At 42.4% G+C, this 27181-nt stretch overlaps 1 protein-coding gene across 5 annotated transcripts in view; it reads left to right on the top strand.

Annotated features, from left to right (window-relative positions):
• Window positions 1-26888, top strand: part of LOC132820866 (cell adhesion molecule DSCAM) — a 597498-nt gene extending 570610 nt beyond the window's left edge. For 2 of the 5 annotated variants that reach the window (XM_060833218.1, XM_060833221.1), the window contains 4 exons: window positions 1034-1231; window positions 7631-7933; window positions 12659-12661; window positions 26548-26888. In XM_060833218.1, the coding sequence (XP_060689201.1) occupies window positions 1034-1231; window positions 7631-7933; window positions 12659-12661; window positions 26548-26888 (845 nt within the window). Of the gene's footprint in view, window positions 1-1033; window positions 1232-7630; window positions 7934-12221; window positions 12225-12658; window positions 12662-26547 lie in introns of all 5 variants that reach the window. The other 3 variants (XM_060833220.1, XM_060833222.1, XM_060833217.1) reach the window with 3 other exon arrangements.
• Window positions 26889-27181: the final 293 nt, after the last annotated feature.

Genomic DNA, 27181 nt, shown 5'->3' with positions numbered 1-27181 from the left:
GCGGTGCATTAGATCTCTCACTGCAGATCTGCACGAGGGAATGCCGCATTGTTTAAAATGATGATCATTGCAGTTTAATTAGATGTAAATAATTCAGAATGCTTTGGAAAATAACAGAGTCGTTTCTGTAAATATTTCATGAGAGCATGGAGAAAAATCAGTGTGCAATAGCATTAAAGGTCTGTATTAACAATTACGCCAATTTGTTGTGAAGATCAGATTGTAAATTATACAAATGTCACATAAACTGAATAACAGCTTGACTTTGAAATACAACCGCATTTGACACCTGGTTTTTTGGGGAGCCAAGGGGCCTCTTAAAGCTGCAATATGACAGTCAGGAAGTGCATACTGAATACCAGCCAGAATTCCCCCACCCGCTACATTGAAGTAGGCAAAACAAGTTGGAATTTCAGGACCAACCTGAAACACGTATTCAAGGATTAACATCTTTGCTGATACAGTTCGAGCATTTGTGCCCATTTTGAGCCCCCTGTGAAACAAAGATTGCACTGCAAGTTCTGTAAAAGCTCATGCACATGAATCTTATTCAGCTATCCTTGAAAGGATCTCTACAGGCCGTGGTCTACAGAGTGAAATTGTTCAAAAACACACTTAGATGCAATCTCGTATGCCTTCAATGAAAGGCATCTACCGTCAAATTATGCACAGTAAGTGACCCTAAAGCTGCACTGTAACTTACAAATAAACACCATAAGGAACCATCAAGTGTAATTTCAGGGTTTATGTCTGCAGTGATTACACAGTTCAATTGGATTGTGAATGCTGTATATTGTCCCAGACTATGGTCTTTTCAGCAGAGATTGAAACAGACATGATTAGAGCTATGAGTGCTGAAAATGTACTACAATGCAATTAGAACGAATGATGAGTTGCAAAGCTGTCCAATTTGGATTCTTGTTATTGAGACACAGAGATGGCAGACTTCCACCATCCTCAGAAATTAGACACATCGTGACATTCAGCTTCCGTTGACCAGTGGTGTTCATTTTCTGAATTTTGTGATCTTTAGATCCCACAGCCCGCAGGACAGTGAAGGGAGTTCCATCAGCTCGCAATAGGTACTCCAGCCAGTGGACACTGAACAGACCCCACCCAACCGTGTCTGCTCACACGCTAACAACTGACTGGAGAATGCCAACACCACATGTTGCGGGATCTGTTGATAAGGAAAGTGACAGCTACAGTGTCAGTCCATCTCAGGACACAGGTATTACTGCACTCTTGCACAGAAGCTCTCCATCATCCATCCCCCAATGGAGGAAATCATTATCCAGTAGATGATGCTCGATGATTTTTCATACTTTATCTTCAAGAGTATAAAACATGGAAAGGGCGGTTGAGGGAGCTGATAGGACTTCCTTCGCATGCAGAAATGATAAAATGAATATCAAGCAGCAAAATAATGGCGACCATATGGGTCTCCTGTCCTTTACACACAAGAAATGACTCCCCCCTGCATTACTAACAGGACGGTTTTTATGACTCATCTGGACTATAATTTGAAATGTTCTCGACAATATAGCGCAGTGCTGCTGAACAGACCAGGAGGTCAGCAGCAGCTGCAGCTAGTCTCATTATGAGCTCATTTACAGTATGCTGAGTTTGTCACTATAATGCCACACTTCTCCGAAAACGAAAGTCTTGCATTCTTATAGCATGCTTCACAACCACAGAACAAGTCACATTATCCTATAACCACTGTTGTACTTTTGTGAATGGCACCAAGTTCAAATCCCATTCCAAGCCACTGAGCACAAAAATCTAGATTGACATTGCTATCCATTTCTTACTGAGTACTCTGCATTGGAAATGCTGTATCATAACCCTCAGATGTGCTCTTTCCAATGTGTTCACATCCTTCATATAGTGCGGCTCCCAGCACTGCACACTATATTGCAGCTGAGATATAACAAGTGCCTTATACAGTTTGGGGTGGCTCAGTGGTTAGCACTGCTGCCTCACAATGCTAGAGACCCGGGTTTGATTCCAGCCTTAGTTGACTATATTCATTGGAATCTAGAAGAATGAGGGGTGGTTTGAAAGAAACATATCAAATTATGAAGTGAATAGATAAGCTAGAAACATGGAGGGTGTATCCACTGGAGGATAGAACTAGAACCAGGAGTGTAGCCTCAAAATGAGGGGCAGCACATAGAAATAAGTTGAAGAGAAACTTCTTCACCCAAAGGGTTATGAATCTGTGAAATTTCCTGCCCAGTGAAGCCGTTGAGGCTATCTCATTGAATGTTTTTAAGGCAAAGATAGGTAGACCTTTGAACAGTAAAGGAATTAAGGGTTATGGTGAACGGGTGGGTAAGTGGAGCTGAGTCCATGAAAAGATCAGCCATGATTGTATTGAACAGCAGAGCACGCCGGATGGGCCAGATGGCCTACTCCTGCTGCTGGTTCTTATGTTCTTACGTACATGCACATAAGACATTACAACTGGCAGGACAGGAGGAGAAAGTGGATAATAGTGTTTCTTGGGCTTTGGACTACACCTCCTCCCACTCTGCCCCCTGTAAAAACTCCATTCCATATTCCCAATTCCTTCGTCTCCGCCGCATCTGCTCCCAGGAGGACCAGTTCCAATACCGTACAGCCCAGATGGCCTCCTTCTTCAAGGACCGCAGACTCCCCCCAGACGTGATCGACGATGCCCTCCACCGCATCTCCTCCACTTCCCGCTCCTCCGCCCTTGAGCCCCGCTCCTCCAACCGCCACCAAGACAGAACCCCACTGGTTCTCACCTACCACCCCACCAACCTCCGCATACAACGTATCATCCGCCGCCATTTCCGCCACCTCCAAATGGACCCCACCACCAGGGATATATTTCCCTCCCCTTCCCTATCAGCGTTCCGCAAAGACCACTCCCTTCGTGACTCCCTCGTCAGGTCCACACCCCCCACCAACCCAACCTCCACTCCTGGCACTCTCCTGCAACCGCAGGAAATGTAAAACTTGCGCCCACACCTCCTCCCTCACTTCCCTCCAAGGCCCCAAGGGATCCTTCCATATCCGCCACAAGTTTACCTGCACCTCCACACACATCATCTATTGCATCCACTGCACCCGATGTGGCCTCCTCTACATTGGGGAGACGGGCCGCCTACTTGCGGAATGCTTCAGAGAACACCTCTGGGACGCCCGGACCAACCAACCCAACCACCCCGTGGCTCAACACTTTAACTCTCCCTCCCACTCCACCGAGGACATGCAGGTCCTTGGACTCCTCCATCGGCAGAACATAACAACACGACGGCTGGAGGAGGAGCGCCTCATCTTCCGGCTGGGAACCCTCCAACCACAAGGAATGAACTCAGATTTCTCCAGTTTCATCATTTCCCCTCCCCCCACCTTGTCTCAGTCGGTTCCCTCAACTCAGCACCGCCCTCCTAACCTGCAATCTTCTTCCTGACCTCTCCGCCCCCACCCCACTCCAACCTATCACCTTCACCTTGACCTCCTTCCACCTATCACATCTCCATCGCCCCTCCCCCAAGTCCCTCCTCCCTACCTTTTATCTTATTCTGCCTGGCACCCTCTCCTCATTCCTGATGAAGGGCTCATGCTCGAAACATCAAATTTCCTATTCCTTGGATGCTGCCTGACCTGCTGTGCTTTAACCAGCAACACATTTTCAGCTCTGATCTCCAGCATCTGCAGACCTCACTTTTTACTTTATTAATAGGGACATAGAATAAACAAACAAAGACATTATGCTGAATTTAGAACCCCTACAGTGTAGAAGCAGGCTATGCATCCCATTGAGTCCACACCAACCCTTTGAAGAACATCCTACCCTGACCCACCTCATCCCTGTGACCCTGCATTTCCCATGGCCAAATCACCTAGTTTGCACATCTTAGCACCTGGTGGAAACCTATGCAGACACAGGGAGAACATACAAAATCCACAGAGACCAGGTGCTCTGGTTTCCTCCCACAGTTGAAAAATGTGCAAACTAGGTGGATTGGCCATTGGAAATACAGGATTACAGGGTTGAGGTAGGTCAGGATAGGATGCCCTTTAGAGGGTTGGTATGGACTCAATGGGATGATTAGCCTGCTTCTACACCATAGGGATTCTAAATTCAACATAATCTCATTGTTCGTTTATTCTATATCCCTATTAATAAAGCCCAAGGCACACTATTATCCACTTTCTCCTCCTGTCCTGTTAGTTGTAATGTCTTATGTGCATGTACGTAAGAACATAAGAACCAGCAACAGGACTAGGCCATCTGGCCCATCAGAACTGTTCCGCTGTTCAATACAATCATGGCTGATCTTTTCGTGAACTCAACTTCACTCACCCAACATCTTACTCACTCACGCTTTCCTGATGAAGTGCTTATGCCCGAAACGTTGACTCTCCTGCTCCTTAGATGCTGCCTGACGGGCTGTGCTTTTCCAGTGCCACACTCTTGACACTCACCATAACCCTTAATTCCTTTACTGTTCAAGATCTACCTATCTTTGCCTTAAAAACATTCAATAAGGTAGCATCAACTGCTTCACTGGGCAGGAAATTCCACAGATCCCTAACCCTTTGGGAAAATACGTTTTTCTTCAACTTAGTTCTATGTGCTGCCTCTAATTTTGAGGCTACGCCCCCTAGTTCTAGTTCCACCCACCAGTTTCTATCTTTATCAATTCCCTTCATAATTTGGTATGCTCCTATAACATCACCCCTCATTTTTCTAAATTCCAATTAGTACAGCCCCTGTTTACTCCTCATATGCCAACCCTCTCAATTGCGGAATACACCTAATGAACTTCCTCTGCACCCCCTCCTACGCTAGTACATCATCTCTCAAGAAAGTAGACCAAAACTGCACACAGTACTCTGGATGTGGCCTCACCAGCACCCTATACCAACTTGTATCCTGGAAACCTACCCCTCAGCTTACATCTTGGCATCCTACCCAGCTGGCAGTCTGTTTCCTGATGCCCTAGATGCAGCCTATTTGGCATCCTATCCATGGTGCACAAACTCACTCCCCAGCTGTCACTCTACCTAGCTGGCATCATTCCCTCCCCCTACCCATCAGGCACCACACCCTCCCAGCACACTTACCACAAAGATATTTCCTAATCAACGTGTTTGTTTGTGTCATTATGCGTCTGGAAGTAGATGGGACTTTTTTTTTATTCATTCACAGGATGAGGGTGTCATTGGCTAGGCTAGCATTTATTGCCCATCCCTAATTACCCAGAGGGCAGTTAAGAGTCAACCACATTGCTGTGTGTCCGGACTGTAGGCCAGACCAAATAGTACAGCAGTTTCTTTCCCTAAAGAGGATGAGTGAGCCAGGTGTTTTTTTTTCCCCTCCCCTGAAATTCAACAATAGATTCATGATGATCTTTAGTCTCCAGAGTTTTTTTTCACTGAATTCAAATTCCACCAACTGCCATGATGGCTTTTGAACCCAGGTCCCCAGAATGTTCTTGGGTATCTGGATTAACACTCCAGTGATAATTCCACAAGGCCATCATCCCCTTTGGATCCAGGCTCCTCTTTCAGAAGTAAGGACACCACCATGACCACAAGAGCTCCTCACACTTGCCTTACACTCTTTGACAGTAGCAGTGCTACAAAAGCATTGTCAGAATGGAAGTGCAACATTTCTGAGGAAAACACAAACAGAATCTCCTCAGAAATGTGGAGCTTCCTTCTTTTGTAAAAACAAAAATAAGGGCCAGAGATGCTTGAGATTCCAATTCTACAGAAACTCTAGCCCGATATTTCACTTGGGTCCAGAAATCAGCCATTCATCACAAATTACCCCTTTGAATTGGTGCTGGGTCCACTACTTTTGGTCATTTATTAAATTATTTGGACGTGAGCATAAGAGATATAGTTAGTAAGTTTGCTGATTACACCAAACTTGGAGATGTAGTGGGCAGCAAAGAAGGTTATCTCAGATTACAATGAGAACTTGATCAGGTAGGCCAATGGGCTGAGGAGTAGCAGGTGGAGTTTAATTCAGATAAATTTGAGGTAATGCGTTTTGGAAAGGCAAATTAGGGCAAGATGTATACACTTAATGGTAAGGTCCTAGGGAGTGTTGTTGAACAAAGAGACCTTGGAGTGCAGGTTCATTGTTCCATGAAAGTGGAGCTGCAGGTAGATAGGATAGTGAAGAAGGTATATGCTTGCCTTTATTGGTCAATGCACTGAGTATAGGAGTTGGGAGATTACATTGCAGCTGTACACGTCATTGATTGGGCCACTTTTAGTTTTACTGCATGGAATTCTGGTCTCCCATAATAGGAAGCATGTTGTGAAACTTGGAAAGGTTCAGAAAAGATTTACGAGGATTTGAGCTATAGGGAGAGGCTGAATAGGCTGGGGCTGTTTTCCCTGGAGTGTTGGAGACTGAGGGGTGACCTTATAGAGGTTGATAAAATCATGAGGGGCATGGATAGGATAAATAGACAAAGTCTTTTCTCAGAGGTGTGGGAGTCCAAAACTAGAGGTCATAGATTTAAAGTGAGAGGGAAAATAATTAAAAGGGACGTAAGAGACTTCTTCATGTATAGGATGGTGGACTGAGCTGCCAGAGGAAGTGTGAGAGGCTGGTACAATCGCAACATTTAAAAGGCATCTAGTTGCAAATAGAAAGGGTTTGGAGGGATATGGGCCAATTGCTGGCAAATGGGACTAGACCTATTTAGAATACCTGGTCAGCATGGACAAGTTGGACTGAACGGCCTGTGTCTATGCTGTACAGCCCTATGACTCGAGTAAATCTCCTGTAGACTCTCTCCAATGTTTACACAGCCTTTGCAAATGATTTCCAGAATCACACAATTTACAGCCAAGGCATATCCTGGGACTTACAAAGAGTTTAAAACCCAATTTCCTCACTGTTTATTCTTTGGCCTTTGGGGAAAAATGGGGCAGAAATTGGGAATGTGAATACTGTCGCCTGGTATTTCACCACGGAGTCGAGAAGCTTACCTTGAGAAACCCAGCATATCCATCACTATGGGTATGACCCCATGCATGTAATCTTTGCTCTGGACATGCAATTGGGAGCTGGGGTTGGAACTGTGACCTCCAGAGATCGCTCAGAAGTGAGGTAGCCTGGTTAAAAGAATTTAAAAATGTGTTGCTGGAAAAGCGCAGCAGGTCAGGCAGCATCCAAGGAGAAGGAGAATCGACGTTTCGGGCATAAGCCCTTCTTCAAGGCCCAAAACGTCGACTCTCCTTCTCCTTTGATGCTGCCTGACCTGCTGTGCTTTTCCAGCAACACATTTTAAGCTCTGATCCCCAGCATCTGCAGTCCTCACTTTCTCCTGGTTAAAAGAATTGCCTCCTTTCTCTGGAACTTTGGACCCTTTTTATATCAGATTGTGAGGCACTTGAACATACCCCTCAGTCTCCGCTATGTCCACCCTTCCAACACTCCTATGTCACCTGATGCCTGCATGCCTCCTCCATGTCTATCCACTAGGGGCAGCAGATCTCAGGAATTATATGGAGATGAGAAAACATCTAAGAGAACCCTTTAACTTACACATTCCATCAGAAAGTAACTTTCACACTGTGAAAATTGGAGTTTGGATTTGTACTGAGTAATGTTCTCTCCTGTTAGACAGAGCACGCAGTAGCATGGTCTCCACAGAGAGTGCCTCCTCCACATATGAGGAGCTGGCACGTGCTTATGAACATGCCAAGATGGAGGAGCAGTTGAGGCACGCCAAGTTTACAATCACGGAATGCTTCATATCGGATACATCTTCGGAGCAGCTGACAGCTGGGACCAATGAGTACACAGACAGCCTAACATCCAGCACACCTTCAGAATCGGGCATCTGCAGGTTTACTGCATCACCACCAAAACCTCAGGATGCAGGAAGGGTGGCAAACATGGCAGTGCCCAAAGCACATCGACCAGGTATGTCACAGTGCCTTGAAAATGTACCTCAAATGTCTCACTGTATGCCAAGGATTGGCAAAGGTTTAACAACAATAAGTCAATTAGCTTCAGCTTCAGTCTTACATTGAGTTTAAATGTTAGATTGAGAATTCAAACTTCAATTCACTTTCAAATTCAAATCTGCTTTTTAGTACTGATACCTGATCTCTCGTGGTATTAAGATGAATGTAGTTCTGATCTTCAATGAAATCTTCCATGGTGAATTAGTGATGTACATGTGGGTATCCATGGTGAGTTAGAGATGTACATGTGGGTATCCATGGTGAATTAGAGATGTACATGTGGGTATCCATGGTGAATTAGTGATGGACATGTGGGTATCCATGGTGAGTTAGAGATGTACATGTGGGTATCCATGGTGAATTAGAGATGTACATGTGGGTATCCATAGTGAATTAGTGATGGACATGTGGGGGTATCCATGGTGAATTAGTGATGGACATGTGGGTATCCATAGTGAATTAGTGATGGACATGTGGGTATCCATGGTGAGTTAGTGATGGACATGTGGGTATCCATGGTGAGTTAGAGATGTATATGTGGGTATCCATAGTGAATTAGTGATGGACATGTGGGTATCCATGGTGAGTTAGTGATGTACATGTGGGTATCCATGGTGAATTAGTGATGTACATGTGGGTATCCATAGTGAATTAGTGATGTACACGTGGGTATCCATGGTGAGTTAGTGATGTACATGTGGGTATCCATGGTGAGTTACAGATGTATATGTGGGTATCCATAGTGAATTAGTGATGTACATGTGGGTATCCATGGTGAGTTAGTGATGTACATGTGGGTATCCATGGTGAGTTAGTGATGTATATGTGGGTATTCCTGATGAGTTAGTGATCTGCATGTGGGTCATCCTTGGAGAACTAGTGAATTCAATGAGTTTAATCACAGAAATCTGATGGAAACTTTTAGATGCCAAGTAGACAACTTTCCCTGGTGTGTAACTGGGATCATTCAGACTTCAGATCTGAATAATTTCAATCTTCAGATGATCAATTATTGTGCTGCACCAGAATGCTGCTCTCCACTCCCACTCCTTGACCTGATCAGAGTGAAGCGGGAATGAATGGAATTGAAACATCTGTAAGTTTTAAACAAACAAAGGGCTCAATATGATCATGGGCATTACATAGCTATCAGGAGAGCAAGATCTAATTTTCTCACAGGTTTACGGTCAGCACCATTTGCCATCAGCGAAGGGAAAGAGAAGAACTTGTTTTTCTTCAAACACTGTTTCTGCTGTTGTAAACTCAGTCGAACAGTAGAGTCTGCAAGTACAACACTCACCTCAGGCATTCATGTTCTCTGCTGCGAAACTAATGATAGCCCTGTCTGTAGATCAATGTCTCTGAAGCAGTAGCAGTGTTTGGCCATAAGGGTGTCATTAATGAGCATGTCACAATATATTTTTTATCTATCAATCTTGCTTGCTTAACCTCTTTCAAAACTACTTCTCGCCAGAATATTTTAGTCATGTATTTTGTTAAAGTTATTTCCAATCTAATCACTTCACAGGGCAGTTACTCAGCACACACAGTGTAGCATCGAATTATACAACATACAAGGAGGCCAATCAGCCTTTGGTGCTTATACCTTTACAATTGAATCTAATTTCACTCATTTATGACAGTGTACTAAGTAAAATCATTTCTCCTCATCTTATCTCTGGTTTGTAATTGAAGTTCTCTCAAACGTAAGAACATAAGAACTAGGAGCAGGAGTAGGTTGTTCAGCCCACCAAATTTGTTCCACCATTCAATAAGATCATGGCTGATCTTTTCTTAGACTCAGTTCCACTCAACCACCCGCTCACCATAACCCTTCATTCTTTTACGTTTTAAAAATCTATCTTTGCCTTGAAAACATTCATTGAGATGGCCTCAACTGCTTCACTGGGCAGGGAATTCCATAGATTCACAACATTTTGCATGCAGAAGTTCCTCCTCAACTCAGTCCTGAATCTGCTCCCCTTTATTTAGACGTTATGCCCCCCCTAGTTCTAGTTTCACCTACAACCTCCCTGCTTCTGTCTTATCGACTTCATTCATAATTTTACATGTTTCTATAAGATCCCGCCTCATTCTTCTAAATTCCAGTGAATATAATCCCAGTCTACTCAGTCTCTCATTGTAGAACCTCCTCTGTACCCCAGTGTATCCTTTCTCAAATAAGGAAATCAAAACTGTATACAGTACTCCAGGTGTAGCCTCACCAGCACCCTATATAGCTGCAGCACAACCTTCTTGCTTTTACACTCCAGCCCTCCAGCAATGAAGGACAATACTCCCTTTGCCTCCTTAATTACCTGCTGCACCTGCAAACCCACATCATATGGTCACTGACCCTCTCAGCAGTGGGAGTGTTCTCTTTCTATGTACTTTATCAAAACACCTTGTCATTCACTTGCAATTCTTGATTTCCTGTTAGGAGATATTTAGGAAGAGTTCTTTTTTAACATTAGAATGAATTCAATATTAGAAAGTTCTTCAGTGTTAATGGAAGAGAAAATGCACAGCATGGAACATGCAGCTCCTAATCTATAATGATACTTTGTCCTGAGGGAGGACTGCACTTTGGGAATAGTAGTCAATTAGGTGAGACTTTGAACTAGAATAACAGAATCATCGAATAGTAAAGCACAAAAGGAGGCCATTTGGCCATCAGGTCTCCACCCACTCCTTTAAAGATCAATTTAGTTCATTTGCACTTTTCATTTTTCCTTGCAACTCTTTTCCTTTTGGTATTATCCAGTTACCTTTCCAAAATCACCACTGAATTTATTTCCACCACAAGTTACAAGTTTATAGCCACTTCTTGCAGGAAAATAATTTTTCCCATCCACCTGTAGATATTTTGACATTCACTTTGTGGTGTTATTGTCAATCTAGCTCCCAGAATGTGTATCTACAAATGAGACTAACATTTATTAAGATCTCATGAATTTTATTAGTGTCCACCTCCTGTTTTCAAGGAATTGCTCGATTCCTTCTACAGCCTTCTTTGAGTTGTCCTTATGTCTTTAAGTGAGGAACTTGGTAGGATTTGAGCGATTATTCACCATTGACACTCAGCCAAATGTTACATTGTTGGAAGGGCCATTCACTTATTAATTCAAATCCCTATGAACATGAGATCAATTACAGAACTGGTACCACAAACCATAAGACATATGAGCAAAATTAGGCCATTCAGTCCATTGAATCTGTTACATCATTCAATGGGATCACAGCTGATCAGATAATCCTCAACTCCACTTTCCTGCTTTTTCTCCATAACCCTTAGTTTCCTTAATGATTAAAAATCAGTATCTTAGCCTTGAATCAATTCAATGACCCAGTCTTAACAGCATAAGTGGTAAAGAATTCCACAGATTCACTGCCGGCTAAGAGAAGAAATTCCTTTTCATCTGTCTTAAATGTGAAATCCCTGATTCAGAGATTATTTCCCATGATCTTAGATCTCCCATAAGGTTAAAATGGCGTTTCCACATCTATTATGTTAAGTCCCCTAAGGATTTTGTAGGTTTCAATAAGTTGCCTCTTATTTTTCTATATACCAATGAATGTAGGCTCAACCTACTTATAACCTGTCCTTGTACCTTGCTACATACCTGGAATCAGCTGAGTGAACTTTCTCAAGACTGCCTCCAGTACCAATATATCTTCTCTTAGATAAGGGGCCCAAAACTATTCACAGTATTCCAGCTGCAGTGTGACTAGTGCCTTGTCTAGCACCACTCTAATCTAGTTTTAGCAAACTGACTACTTTTATATTCCATTCCCTCTGTAATAAAGGCCAACGTTCCATTTGCCTTCCCTAATACCCACTGCACTTCAATGCTACTCTTTTATGATTCATGGACGAGGACTCCCAAATCTCTGAGTTTTTCTCCATTTAAGTAAAATTGAACTTCTCTATTCTTCCTGCCAATGTGCATTACCTACATTTGCCAGCACTATATTTTATCTGCCAAGTTTTTGCCCACATAACCTGTCTACATCCTTCTGCAAAATGTTTATGTTGCCCTCACCATTTACTCTTCCACTTCTTTATCAAAACTAACTTGCTAGAATTTTGTTAGGCAAGTATTATTAAAGATTTGGGACCAAGGCAGGAGACCAAAGTGAAAAAACAAGCCAACCATCTTCAAACTCAATGGTGAAAGAGGCTGAAGTGGCTGAACAGCCTCCTCCAGTTCCTAACAAAAACTGACATTGCTGGAAAAGCTCAGCAGGTGTGGCAACATCTGTGAAGAGAAATTAAATTTGTCTGGTGACCCTTCCTCAGAACACTCCTTCGGTTTCTGTTCTCGTGGCGCTGATAAAGGTGAAAGCTGCGAGCTGAGCTCAGGCTAACATTCCTTTCTTAGCAAAGTCCACACTTGTTGATCAATCAACTCATTGTTTTGTAACCGAATGACTACAGCATTGTTTGTGAAAGAAAAACACACTTCACTCACATTAGCTCAGTGTGAGAAGCATTTTGAGATCTTTTGAAGGCATTATAAGATACTACATAATTCCTTCCATTTGTTCCTCAAATCTAAGATTGCTATCAATTACTGACTTTATCAGCTAACCTCACTGACATATAAAAAGTGCATCTCAATGAGACAAGCTTAACTCATCTAACAGCCATTTTGGGAAAGATTTGTCAGTTAGGACAGAGGTGGTAGAGGAATTAAAGAACCAAAATAGTTTGATGGGATTACAGTATTTGATTTTCTTGGAAGTTTGCTTTATTGATGCTGCTGTACTTAAATATTTGTCCAATAAAGGGAGAAGACATTTATTAGCCTGCTAATGCATGCACCACTAATCCCTTCAGGGACCTGAGTCCTCTTCACTCAAACATTATTTTTCTCTCCATGTCTCCCATTCTTTTATGCTAAATTTCAGTAATCAGTCACATCACAGTTTTAAGAAACCATGAAGGAGCACTTCAGGAATCCAAATAAAATGATTTCATTCTAAAAATATTGGTCTTTATTTCATTTCCAACTGTTCTTAAGATCTTTGCATTATAGTCATACTGTCTTTAAAAGGTCTGAACGTTGAGAATATTGACCACACTGACAGAGGAATACTGAGTCCAAAGTCACTTATTTTAATGTCTGACTGTAAAATGGTCAACATTAGATGAGTTCACAAAACCGCATAATTGTAATGTTATGATCTAGTTAAGGACCATTAACCTCTAAAGAGAAACCCAAGCATCTTGTTTTAACTAAATAGATATACCCAACAAGATTGCGTATGGTTTCTCAAAATAAACTGAGTTGTGTATAAAACAAATCAATTCAGCAATATGGTGTCTAACAATGTATGTTATACACTCAGGTTTACCTCTTACTCTCCCCAAGGACTTCCCTGTAAAACATTTCAATCTAAAACTTACTTAATTCTGCCACTTATAAATAAGCCTGAACTGTCTGGAAAATTCTCCTTAGCACCACCTTCAGTTAGTTCAATTTGTTCCAAATTATCAAGAATGAGCTGAAGACGCTAGATATTGTAATGTCTATGGGCCCTGACGACATTCCGATAATAGCACTGAAGACTTGTGCTCCAGATGTAGCTGTTATCTGAGCCAAGCTGTTGCAGTACAATTATGACAATAGTATCTATCCAACAATGTGGAAACTTGCCCAGGTGTGTCCTGTCCACAAAAAGCAGGGCAAATCCAACTCAGGCAATTACCATTCTCGTCAGTCTACACTAATCATTTTGTAGTAAAGAGAAGGAAGGGGTCATTGGTAGTGTCATCAAGTGGCAGTTGCAAATAATTAACCTACTCAGTGACACTCAGTTGAGGTTCGCCAGGATCATGTGACTTCTGATCTCACCACAGCCTTGGTCTAAACATGGGCAAAAGAGCTGAACCCCAGGGATAGGTGAGAGTGACTGCCTTTGACATCAAAGGATTGTTTACCTGAGTAAGGCTTCAAGGAGCCCTAACTGAATTGGAGTAAATAAGAATTGGAGTAAACAGGAATTGGAGAATCTCTTCACTGCTTGGAGCCATACCCGGCACAAAACAGGACGCCGCCATCTCAGGAGTAATAAACGCTTGTTTAGCCAACAAAGCCCACATCCCATGAATGAATCATATTTTCAGAAGTAAAGCATACATTTATATCCTCTTGACTGTAAGTGCCTCAATAATTGGTTAATTTTCAATACTTTCAAGCTAACCTGCTTATTATTTTCTTTGGCACAAGGTTCTGTTGTGGATCATTGTAGATTCTTGCACTAGTTTCCAAATAGGCATTCTTCTAGCTTCTGTACCCTCAAAAGATTTAAATTGAGATTAAGCCTCAGCCACATTCTGCACAATGAATATTGAAGTTAGTTTTTTGCTCTGTCAACAGTAACAGATCTAACTAACTATAATTTATTTTGGCTGTCTTCTCAAAGTGTGTCACAAACCACACCAGGTCTAAATCGTAACTTGTTTTCCCAACAAATACCCAGATAAATCAAAACTAGAGACCATCACTATGCTCCATCCATCTCCATGGTAATGTAGCCTATTCTGGGATGTTCACAAACCATCTTTCACCTAATTATCCCTCATTTACAATTTCTTCTTTGATTTGATGAAGTAAATTGGTTTTATAATCTTTCATATTTTACTGACTGCTTTTAAGCTAATGCATCTCTAGGTTCCAAAACAAAGCACCTCTCCTAATGCAAGGATTATAAATATCATGTCTCCAATTTGTTAGCATTGTAAGGTGCTTTATGATCTTACCTTTGCAGCTTTTAATCCTTTAAGTCAACATAGTCCCCAATGCTTTACATGTAATGGACCCCAAGCTGGCTTTAATTGCATTATTCCTCATTTTCTGCAGTTAAGTCTTTAATTCTCAAATAAAAATCATACATTAAAGCACATGAACTGTGAGCTAGATATTTGCAACAGTGGCGCAATACAACTCAAAATTCATTTCTTGATTAACAGCCATAGATTGTGAGGCAGATGGATGACAAGAGCCACAAGATGGCCGCCACAGCTCAGTTAATTGTACCCATATGTCAGGGTCAGAATATTTTTTGGCCCAAAGCCCTTCCAAATTCTTTAACATATATTTTCGCTTGTACTCTCATGTAATGTTGAGGGGCACTGCATTGTCAGAAGATTTGTTTTTCATTTGGAAGCTAAAACAATCTCATCTTCTCTCTCAGATGGTATATAAGATCTGACAGCACTGTTTTGAATTAGCCTATCAAAGTTCTCAGATTGTCTATCAGACTGTTGTTTATAAATTGGCCACACATCTCCTACATTAGAACAATGACTGTACTTCAGATACAACTTTGTTGTCCTTAAGATGCTTTCACAGATCTTAAAGTTGCAACTCCTGTGTAAATGCAATTATCCATTTTGCTAAGGAAACTATCATCTTGTGTTTTTTCTGAGATTGGCAAAATACATCTTTATGCATCCAGTGCATAGTAACTATGACAGAGAGGATAACGTTGATAAGAAGTGGAAACATGTAGCTCTGGTATCCTTCCTTGAAAGGTAGAAAACTCATTACTAAATATCGGAAAAGTGTGGTAGATGTGTGTGTGTGTGTGTGTGTGTGTGTGTGTGTGTGTGTGTGTGTGTGTGTGTGTGTAGACCATTTTTCTTAGCTCTCATATGCCTACAAAAGCAGGATGGAGATCAGTCTAATCAAATCTTCCTGCAGTGCTGTTTATGGTATGGCACTGAAGGCTGGATATAATGCAGAACTACCTTGCCCATTTCTTTTTTCAGTTCTGAAATGTACTGGATTGTGCCCTTTCTCCCTCCAGCCATCATTTTTCTCAAAAGTGTAAACTCGAAATGAATCCATGTAAGCTCATTACCTCAATAAATCAGCAAGCCCCCAGGAGGACTGAAATTTTAAAATTTTGAATATGCCAGAGGCCTTGTAATTTCAGTCTCTTGCAGTCAATCCTCTCTCTCATACACACATATCTCCTAACATGTCCTGTACCAGGGATAGATTGACTCGACCTGGTCTTTTCAGGCTTTGCGGACTCATTGAACAAAGAAGTCGAAAGAACTGTAGATGCTGAAAGAACCCAAAGAGATGTTAACTCAGATTTCTCTCTACAGATGCTGCCAGACCTGCTGAACTTTTCCAGCAATTACTGTTTTTGTTTGAATTTGAGAGACTCACTGTTGTGTTTTCCTTGCTTGAGTGATTGGTTTGCAACCATGCAAATGTCTAAAAACTGGGATTCAAAATAAATGATCGTAAAAATATCATTCATCAAACAACTGAGACCTAATTATTCAAAACATGCTCCAACTTTCAAAACAAATGGCCGGAATTAGAAAGAAGAGAATGTAATATCGTAATGAAGCCAGTTAAGCATCAGAAAAATCTTTACTGCACGAATAATAACCATTAACTTTTAGCTATAACATATGAAAAAATATAGCTCATTATTAATGGAGAGAAAGCAGAGTTTATGGATATAGATTTGCTCACTGAGCTGGGAGGTTCATTTCTAGATGTTTTGTCACTCTACTAGGTAACATCTTCAGTGGGCCTCAGGCAAAGCGGTGTATATGCTTCCTGCTTTCTATTTATATGTTTGGGTTGGTGATGTCATTTCCTGTGGTGATGTCATTTTCTGTGTTGATGTCATTTCCTGTTCTTTTTCTAATGGGGTGGTAGATGCAGTCGAACTCAATCTGTTTGTTGATAGATTGTCAAAACTAGCAGAGTTTATGTTTTCGAGACCAGTGACTGAAGAAAGGTCATGAGACTTGAAATGTTAAATTACCTTTCTCTGCAAAAATGCTGCCAGATCTGCTTAGTTTCTCCAGAAACTTCTATTTTTGTTTTAAATTTTCAGCATCCAAACAGTTCTTTGTTTTATTGTAGCTTATTATTAATGCCAGTCAGTAGATTCAACCTGCAATCTTCTAACTAAACCATACATCTAATTGTAATTGTTCCTTCATATTATATTTTTTCTATATATCTTTATGCCCTACATGTGTAAATATATATTCTATATATATAATATACTTATTTACTTATTCTAATGTTCATCTGTCAAATGTAATGTGTTAGATACTATTATAAAAGAAGTTATAGCATGGTTCAAGGTAGATGGGCAGAGTTAACATGGTTTTGTGAAAGGGAAATCATGTCTGACCAATCTATTGGAGTTAATTGAAAAGTTAACACATTATCACGGAGAACTAGTGCATGTATTATACTTAGATTTTCAAAAGGCATTTGGTGAGATTCTACATCAAAGGTTTTTTAGCAAAGGTTATAGAGCCTAAGACCTTTTCTCTGGAGCATCGAAGGTTGAGAGGTGACCTTATAGAGGTTTATAAAATCATGAGAAGCATGGGTAGGGTAAATAGACAAACTCCTTTTTCCAAGGGAGGGCTGTCCAAAAGTAGAAGGCATAGGTTTAAGGTGAGAGATGAAAGATTTAATTGGGGCCTGATGGGCAACGTTTTCAGGTGGAGGGCAGAGCATGTATAGAATGAGCTGCCTGAGGTAGAAGCTGGGACAATTACAACATTTACAATACGTTTGGACAGGTACATGTATAGGAAAGGTTTAGAGGGATAAGGGCCAAACATAGGCAAATAGGACTAGTTATGTTGAAACCTGATCACCAAGGATGAGATTGACTAAAAGGTCTGTTTTCATGTTGTATGATTGTATAAAATAATACATTCCTCATGGTGTAGTGGATAATATATTGCCATGAGTAGAAGATTGATCTCTAAGTCGTGAAGATGACATAGATATGAATTAGATATACCAGATATATATCATTTGGGTGAGGGAGCAGTGTATAATGTGGGAAAATATGATATTGCCCATTTTGGCTGAAAACATAAAAAGGAAACTTATTATCAAATTGGTGAGAGATTGCAGTGCTCTGAGGTGCAGATGGCTCTTTGTGTCCTCATGCATGAAATACAGCAAATAACTGGGGAATCTGACAGATGGTTATTTATCTCAAAGGGAATTGACTACAAACGTAAGGGAGGTCATGCTTGAGTTACACAAGGAACCAAAGAAACCATCTCTGGAGTACTATGTACACTGGCTTCTTACTTAAGGAGAGGTGTAAATAAACTGTAGGTAGTTCGGTGAGTAATACCTGCAATGAGAGGGTTGTCTCATGATCAGTCAAGCTAGCTTGCATCCGCTGGAGTTCAGAAAAGTGAGGATGACTTTATTGAAACATGAGGCATCTTTGCAGTATAAGTTTGGAGAAGAATGCTTCCTATTGTGGGAGAATCTAGAACTAGAGGTCACTGTTTAAAGATCATCCATTCAAAACAGATCAAGCAATTTTCTTTTCTCATTGAAGGTCATTGGTCTTCAAATTCTCTTCCTGAAAAAGTGATGGAAGAAGAGTTGTTGACTGTTTTTAAGGCAGGGGTAGATAAACTCTTGTTGAGCAAGAGAATGCTACATTAGTGGTGGTAGGCAGGATTGTGGATTTGAGGTTACAGTCAGATCAACCGTGGCATCATTGAATAATGCTGCAGGCTCGAAGGGCTGAATGCTCTATTGCAGTTGATTTTCATGCGAGCAGGCATACCGTTCTATCTATTCTAAACATAATGTTCCATCCGGCTCCACTCCTATTCCCTGCATTGTCATTTCACCTTATGTAAAGGTTTCTCCTACTACACCCACATGGCGTCTTCTAATGGACTTCCGTCCATGTTTTCTTTGATTTTCAGGTATGGTGTCACCTCATCCATAAATATGGTGTCAAATTTGCACATGCAGTATCCACATTTGTTTCTCTGATTACACTCTCAGTTCTCTGGCTGCTTTATTATTTGAAATGAAATTGCAGATCAGGCAAAATGCCTTCAACTAAGTAAGACAAAAATCAATGCTGCAACCTGTATGTAGTGACTCCATTATTCATACCTTGGCCAGCGCCCGGCCTAATTTCTTCAACAGTGTCTGAAACTCATTCTTCCTAACCTTCCATTCCAATCTCTAGGATTTCACTTATCTTCACTGACTGAGTTAATTCAATTTCCAATGGTTCCCTCCAAAACAGAGACTGGAGAACTCTCATTCTCATCATGCACAATCTTGATCCATTAATCACTGAGGCTTCTTTTACCTGTAGGATCAGAAAGCCTAGTAGTCCTTTGCCATTCCCAAACCCACGATGGCTAAAGTTAACCATACCCGTACTAACTGGCTAAGACTGTCTAAACTGAGATTCCCGCAATTCTAGTTCGGCTTTATTAAATTAATCATTTCACAGGATGTGGTCATTATTGGCTAAGCCTGCATTTATTGCCAATTCTCAACTGACCTTGAGAAAATAGCGGTGAGCTGCCTTCTTGAACAGCTGCAATGTCTGTCGTGTAGATGTGTTCACAGTGCTCTTGAGAAGGGACTTCTAGGATTTTGACACAGTTTTTATTGAACTTCCCTAAATGTCCTGGAGAAATTGGCAGTGAGCTGCCTTCTTGAACTGTTGCAGTCCTTGTGGTGTAGGTGCATCCAAAGTGCTGTTAAGAAGAGACGCCCAGGACTCTGACCCAGTAACAGTGCAGGAGTTCCAAGTCAAAATCATGTGGATCTTGGAGAGGACCTCGTAGTTGGTGGTGTTCCCATATATCTGCTCTCCCTGTCCTTCCAGATGGCAGAGGTCAGGTTGGAACATGCTATCGAAGGTACCTTCAAGCATTGCTGTTTGTATCTTGTAGATTGTGCACAGTGCTGTTGAAGATAGTGAACACTCTGCTGATCAAATGGATTACTTTGACTTGGAAGGTGTTGATTTGATTTGATTTATTGTAGTCGCATGTACCTAAGTAGAGTGAAAAGCTTTGTTTTGCAAGCAATACAAGCAGATCATAGAAACAAGGACACACGGGTCATAGGGTGCTTAGACAGAGCAAGGCATACAAGGTTACAGCTGGTATGTAGGAAACTGTTCTTAAACCTGTTGGTGTGTGGGAAATTATTCTTGAACTTCTTGGATATGAGGCTGTACCCATCCAGGATATGGGAGCAGAAGGTAACAGTAGAATGGGGATATTCTGGACAATGAGGCTGCTCATTGGGGTACAATTCTACTCCTGATGATGGCTCAAATACCTCATGATTTGAGTTTTAGATCTACTTGACATCCATCCATTTAGCATCTTGATATTGCTACACAGCATGATGGTGGGTATATTCAATGTTAAACAGTAGGGGTAATTAGCAGAAAATTTCCCTGTCCATGTTGACCTGGTGCCATGAGACTCAATGGAGTGCATGGTCAATGCTGAGGGCTGACAGGGCAACTCCTTCCTGACTGCAAAGCCCTATCCATTCTGCCAGTAGAAACTGAAAATCCCAGGGATGGCGATGGTGTTGTCTAGGACATTGTCAAGAAGTTGAGTATTCAGTGAGTGTGACAATGTCAGACTATTGCTTGACTTATCTGTAAGCCAGGAGAAAGTGAGGACTGCAGTTGCTGGAGATTAGAGCTGAAAATGTGTTGCTGGAAAAGCGCAGCAGGTCAGGCAGCATCCAAGGAGCAGGAGAATCGACGTTTCGGGTATGAGCCCTTCATCTGTAAGCCAACCTACCCAATATGGCAGTGTACACCTTGCATCCCCTGTCCCTTCCACTCCCGCTATTAGTAAGGAGGACTGTGCGAGTTTTTGAGACCTTTTTATAACTGATATAACTGATTCCAGTTGCCCATTTCAGATGGCAATTGAGAGCCAACTACATTGCTGTGGGTCTAGAATCATATGTAGCCAGACCAGGTAAGGAAAGCAGTTTTCCTTCACCAAAGGATATTCATGAACAAGATGGGTATTTAATAATATTCAGCAATGGTTTCATGACCATCATTTGACTTTAATTTCAGATATTTGGAAGGATGTTGTGAAACATGAAAGGGGGTTCAGAAAAGATTTACAAAGATGCTGCCAGGGTTGGAGGATTTGAGCCTATAGGGAGAGGCTGAATAAGCTGCGGCTGTTTTCTCTGGAGTATTGAAGGCTGAGGGTGACCTTCTGTCGGTTAATAAAATCAAGAAGGGCCTGGATAGGATAAATAGATAAGGACTTTTCCCTGGGGTGGGGAAAGTCCAGAAGGGGAGGGCATAGGTTTACCATGAGAGGGGAGAGATATAAAAGGGACCTAAGGGGCAACTTTTTTCATGCAGAGGGTGGTATGGAATGAGCTGCCAAAGGATGTGGTGGAGGCTGGTACAATTGCAACATTTAAAAAGCATCTGGATGGGTATATGAATAGGAAGGGTTTGGAGGGATATGGGCCAAGTGCTGGCAAATGGGGTTGGATTGGGTTGGGATATCTGGTCAGCATGGACAAGTTGGGCCAAAGGATCTGATTCCGTGCTGTACATCTCTATGACTCTATATCCTGATATTCCAACAGGAGACTACAGCTCTATGCAGATATCCTAATATCCCGACACTTGGATATAAAAATGAAGCAGAACACAGAAGTCCTCTCCTCCTGGCTCATTGTTGGAACAAAGTTCAGGCATGTAAGGGCCTAATCTTGATAGTAGGGATTATACCACCATGTTCTGAAGCTGCATGTCAATTCTATATAAGCCATAGGGAAGAGGACTGAATTATGCCCCCTACTTTAGGAAGGATGTAGAATGACTACACGGTGAGATGTGGAAAGGAGATTCTATTCACTGGCCTCTTGTAAAGCCCTGTGATTTCCCATTGTTCATAGTCACACCTACAGCAGCTGAGACTTTGTCTCTGGAATTCGAATCCTAACCCTCCAGGACTTTTTCCCTCTTTCCTCTTTTACAATGTGGCTAAGTGACAAAGTTTATGTGATAACATTCCTTCAAACTCCCTGGGACATTATACTATTTTCAACATGCCATATAAATGCAAGTCATTGTTGTTTTTGTATGATTCCATAGCATCTTGGAAAGTTATTGCTAGTTTCTTTAAAGGTTACGAATTGTGTGTGTGTGCTTTTAAGTATTAATGTTTATTTTTTCTTCTTCTGTTAACCACTTTTTAGTATTCACACATCCAGACCAGATGCAAATAAATAAATAGAAGGTCCAGTGGTAGAGCTCTATCATAAAGGATTTCTTTTGAGAAAACTCTGTGGATAAGTTTTTAAGAATGATAGATCTTGCTTGGAAAGTGCCCTTTCCCTTTAACATAGAAGCGGCCAGAAAATAACTGATCCTTTTACTCTTTTGGAAACAGGATACTGTGTTAATTATCTGCACCAGACTGATGCTGGAAGGTTTCTGAAATGTTTGTGTTCACTTCACTAGAAAGTATCATGTTGGGACATTGGTGGGTGGGAGTGAGAATGGAATCTTCAGCACCTGTGAAAAATACATGAGGTGGATTGTATTCAGATACTTTGTAGACAGTTAACCGTTTTTATGTCACGTTGCTAATATCATTCCTTCATCTTTTATTCAGACATTTTCCAAGTTTAAATGTTGGAACTGTTAAGTGATGTGCGTCTCACTTTTATTACGCCTTCAGCAAACATTATTTTCCTTACTTAATTGTGTACACTGTAAGGCTAGAAGTGATAAGCTTGCTGCTTTGTAGCCCTCTATGGCAAACATTTGGTATGAATATCTACACTAATGGTTCTCTAACTAAATTTAATAAGAACCAACTGAGGATTACAGGTATTGAGAGTTTGGTGCAGTGTGGTCACAGGATAGGGGAAATGGGGAGAGATCAGCAAGGAGAGATTAACAAGCAGGGAGGGGAGAATGGGTTGTTGGGGGGGCTTAGACCTGAAGAGGGAGTCACGGAGGGAACGGTCTTTATGAAAAGCGGATAGGGATAGGGAGGGAAATATATCTCTGGTGGTGGGGTCTGTTTGTAGATTGTGGAAATGGTGGAGGATGATGCGATGCACACGGAAGGTGGTGGTGGAAGATGAGGACCAGGGGGTGGGGTTCTGGGCTTGTTGTTGTTGGAGCTGTGGGGTTCGAGGGCAGAGGTGCAGGATGTGGATTAGATGAGCTGGCGGGCATCATCAGCCATGTAGGAGGAGAAATTAAGGTCGTTAAAGAAGGAGGCCATCTGGAGTGTTCTGTGGCGGAACTGGTCCTCCTGGGACCAGATATGGTGGAGGAATTGGGAATAAGGGTGCAGAAGGCAGGGTGGAAGGAGGTGTAGTCCAGGTAGCTGTGGGAGTCAGTGAGTTTGTAGAAAAGGTCAGTGATGGAGGTGGTGAAGTCCAGGAAGGGGAGGGAGATGTCAGAGATATTCCAGGTGAATTTAAGGTCAGGGTGTTGATGAAGTTGATGAACTGTCCAACCTCCTCGTGGGAGGACGAGGTGGCACCGATGCAGTCATCAATGTAGCGGAGGAAAAGGTGGAGAGTGGTGCCGGTGTAACTGCAGAAGATAAGCTGTTCCAAGTATCCAACAAACAGCAGGCATAGCTGGGGCCCATACAGGTGCCCAGGCTACCCCTTTCATCTGGAGGAAGTGAGAGGATTCGAAGGAGAAATTGTTGAGAGTGAGGACCAGTTCAGGCAAACAACTTAGAGTGTCAGTGGAAGGGTACTGGAGGGGACGTCAGGAGAGGAAGAAACGGAGGCCTTGGAGGCCCTTGTCATGATGGATGGAAGTGTATAGGAGCTGGATGTCCATGGTGAAGATGAGGTGTAGGGGGCCAGGGAACCAGAAGTCTTGGAGGAAATGGAGTTCATGGATGGTGTTCTGAATATAAGTGGGAAGTTCCGTGACCGGGGGATAAGACAGTATCGAGGTATCCATGCCCTCCCAACAATCCACCCTCCACCCCCCCAGCGCCTTCCCCTTCCACCGCAGGAATTGCAAAACCTGTGCCCACACCTCCCCCCTCACCTCCGTCCCAAGCTCCAAATTGCCTTCCACATTCATCAAAGTTTCACCCGCACTTTCACACATGTCATTTACTATATCCCAGTATAGTTGCTCCCGGTACGGTGTTCTCTATACTCGCAGAGCGCTTCAGAGAACATCTCCGGGAAACCCATACCAACCCATCGCCCCATGGCCAAACATTTCAACTCCCCCTCCCACTCTGCTGAAGACATGCCGGTCCTGGGCCTCCTCCATCGCCACTCCCTTACCACCTGAAGCCTGGAAGAAGAATACCTCATCTTTTGCCTTGGGTCCCTTCAACCCCATGGCATCAATGTGGACTTCACCAGTTTCTTCATTTTCCCATCCCCCACCTTACCCCAGTTCCAACCTTCCAACTTAGCACTACCCTCATAACCTGTCTCACCTGTCCATCTTCCTTCCCGCCTATCCACTCCACCTTCCCCCTGACCTATCACCTTTACCCCCACCTCCATCCACCTATTGCACTCTCACCTCTTTCCCCCCAGCCCCACCCCCCCCGAGGCTCCCAGCCTAATTCCTGATGAAAGGCTTTTGCCCAAAATGTTGATTTCCCTGCTCCTCAGATGCTGCCTGACCTGCTGTGCTTTTCCAGCACCATGCTCTGGACTCTGATCTCCAACATCTGCAGTCCTCACTTTCACCACTTCGCAATGGGGTTATTAGGGCCCAGGATGGGGGGATGAAGCCCTTAAATAGTCCTTAGTTGACTACTTAAATACCTCACATGGCAGCGGGGTTGCAAGATCAAGCCTGGGGATCTCCACCCTCCCCCAGAGTCCAGCGGAGCTGGGATGGCAGGGTGTCTCAGGTAGACAGGAGACAACATGACCAAAAGGTGCTGACACTGTTGGTAAGTTGCTATAGTCCATCCTCCAACAACAATACACCACAATTTTGTGTTGGTTATAGAACTCAGTGGTAACTGTATAAAAATGTAACATTAGTGACTAGCAAGTTGTCAGTTTAATCAACACACACAGTGTTGCTCCATAAATCAGGAACTGTTTCCATTTTAGCAAAAGGGCCTACTAAATTTTTCCTTCTTTCAAGGGCTCTTGAGGTGCGGTGGTAGTATCCCTAACTCTGTGCCAGGAGCCTCGAGTTCAAGTTCCACCTGCTCCAGATGTGTGTTGTAATTTTTCTGATCGGATTGGGCAGAAAATTACCTGCACACAAACTCAATGGGAATTAAACTGTAACAGCTATATAAGGCAACTCAGATGCTCGCATTTGTACAATACTGATTAGGCCTCAGATGGATTATTATGTCCAATTCTGGACACCATACTTTGGGAAGGGTGTCAGGGACTTGGAGCGATCGAGGAGGAGGTTTACCAGAATGATAACAGTAATGAGGGCTCTCAGTCATAAAGAAGAACAGCTCTCCTGGGAGCAGAGAACATTAAGAGAGATTTAATAATGATGGTGAAAATCCTGTAGAGCAAATCAAGTAAATTAGTTACATAGACGTAAGGGTCTGGAAGCAAAAGACAGAGAAAGAGGTGAGATGAGAAGAAATTATTTTATGCAATTTAATGCAGAATTATTGTTATCTGTTATGAGAGGTAGTGGACAGTGAAGAAGATTATCTCAGAGTTCAATGAGACCTTGTTCAAATGGGCAGAGGAGTGGCAGGTGGATTTTAATTTAGAGAAATATGAGGTGCTGCATTTTGGAAAGGCAAATCAGGGCAGGAGTTATACACTAAGGGTAAAGTATGGAGGATTGTTGCTGAACAAAGAGACCTTGGAGTGCAGGTTCATAGTTCTATGAAAGTGGAGTCACAGTTAGACGGGATAGTAAAGAAGGCATTCAGTACACTGGCCTTTATCGGTCAGTGCATTGAGTGTAGGAGTTGGGAGGTCATGTTGAGGCTGTACAAAACATTGGTTAAATCGCTTTTGTAATATTGCGTGCAATTCTGGTCTCCCTGCTATAGGAAAGATGTTGTGAAACTTGAAAGGGTTCAGAAAAGAATTACAAAGATGTTGCCAGGATTGGAGGGTTTGAGGTATAGGGAGAGGCTGAATAGGCTGGGGCTGTTTTCCTCAGAGAATTGGAAGTTGAAGGATGACATTGTAGAGCTTTATAAAATCATGAGGGGCATGGATAGGTGAATAGCCAAGATCTTTTCCCCAGGATAGGGGAGTCCAAAACTAGAGGGCATTGGTTTAAGGTGTGGGGGAGGTTGGGAGGGAAGAAGATTTAAAAATGATCTAAGAGGCAACATTTTCAGGAAATGGTGGTGCATGTATGGAATGAGCTGCCAAAGGAAGTAGTGGAGGCTGGTACAATTACACCATTTAAAAGGATCTAGATGGGTACATAATAGAAAGAATATTGGCCCAATGCTGGCAAATGGGATGGGATTTATTTGGGATATCTGGTCAGCATAAATAAGTTGGATCGGAGGGTCTGTGCTGTACAACTCCATGACTCCATGACCCTATAAGAGAAGTCGAGGGAGATTTAACTCTCTTTAGAGAATTATATCAATACTTGAAATGGAACAAAATTTCAGGGAGAAAGAACAAGGGATTAGCAGCAATTGGAAGACACTTTGAAAGAGCCAGTACAGACATGATGGGCCAAATAGTTTTCTTATGTGAGTTTGCATGATTTTGTGACACTTTTATATGTAGAGGAATGATTCGGTTGTGATTGTCTACACAGGTGACCTTATGCATCTTCCGCCATACCTAAGGGTGGACTTCCTGATTCACAGAGGGGTGGCAGGTCCAAGCAGAGACCTTGGTCAAGGGCATGCCTGTCTGGAGCCACAGAGAAGGAGTACCATGAAACGCACACAAGTCATGGAGCCAATCCCAGTGGAGGTAGCTTCCAGGGACACACAGCAATGGCAATCAAGCACCGCGTCGACATTACCTCAGAGGGAGGGAGCAGACCGTGGCAAAGCTCCCAAACTGAGCAGCTCCCAGGAATCTCTACTGGACAATCGCGGTCACTTGAAACAAGGAAACAACCCTTACGCAAAATCCTACACCCTGGTATAACAACCGCATGTCTGTACAAGGCTGTAAATAGTTCGATTTAAAGCTACCTTTTTTTACTGATTCCAATATTTATAATCAAAGATTTGCCAAAATATTTAAAAAAAAATCAGATATTGCAAAGACTTTGTTGTGATCCAGGGTGTGACATGTCTGAGCAACTGAATGTCTGTGCATTTTTTTAAACAACACCCCCCACCCTTCCTCCTCCATCCCCACCCCTGATTGTCTGATATGCACAGATCATTGTGTTTTTACTTGTTTCCTATGAAATGCATGGAGGCAGATTACGAAGA

Source organism: Hemiscyllium ocellatum, chromosome 12, assembly GCF_020745735.1.
Source record: "Hemiscyllium ocellatum isolate sHemOce1 chromosome 12, sHemOce1.pat.X.cur, whole genome shotgun sequence".
Classification (NCBI taxonomy): domain Eukaryota; kingdom Metazoa; phylum Chordata; class Chondrichthyes; order Orectolobiformes; family Hemiscylliidae; genus Hemiscyllium; species Hemiscyllium ocellatum.
The sequence above is the reverse complement of the archived record's forward strand: the minus strand, read 5'-3'. Positions and strand labels throughout refer to the sequence as shown.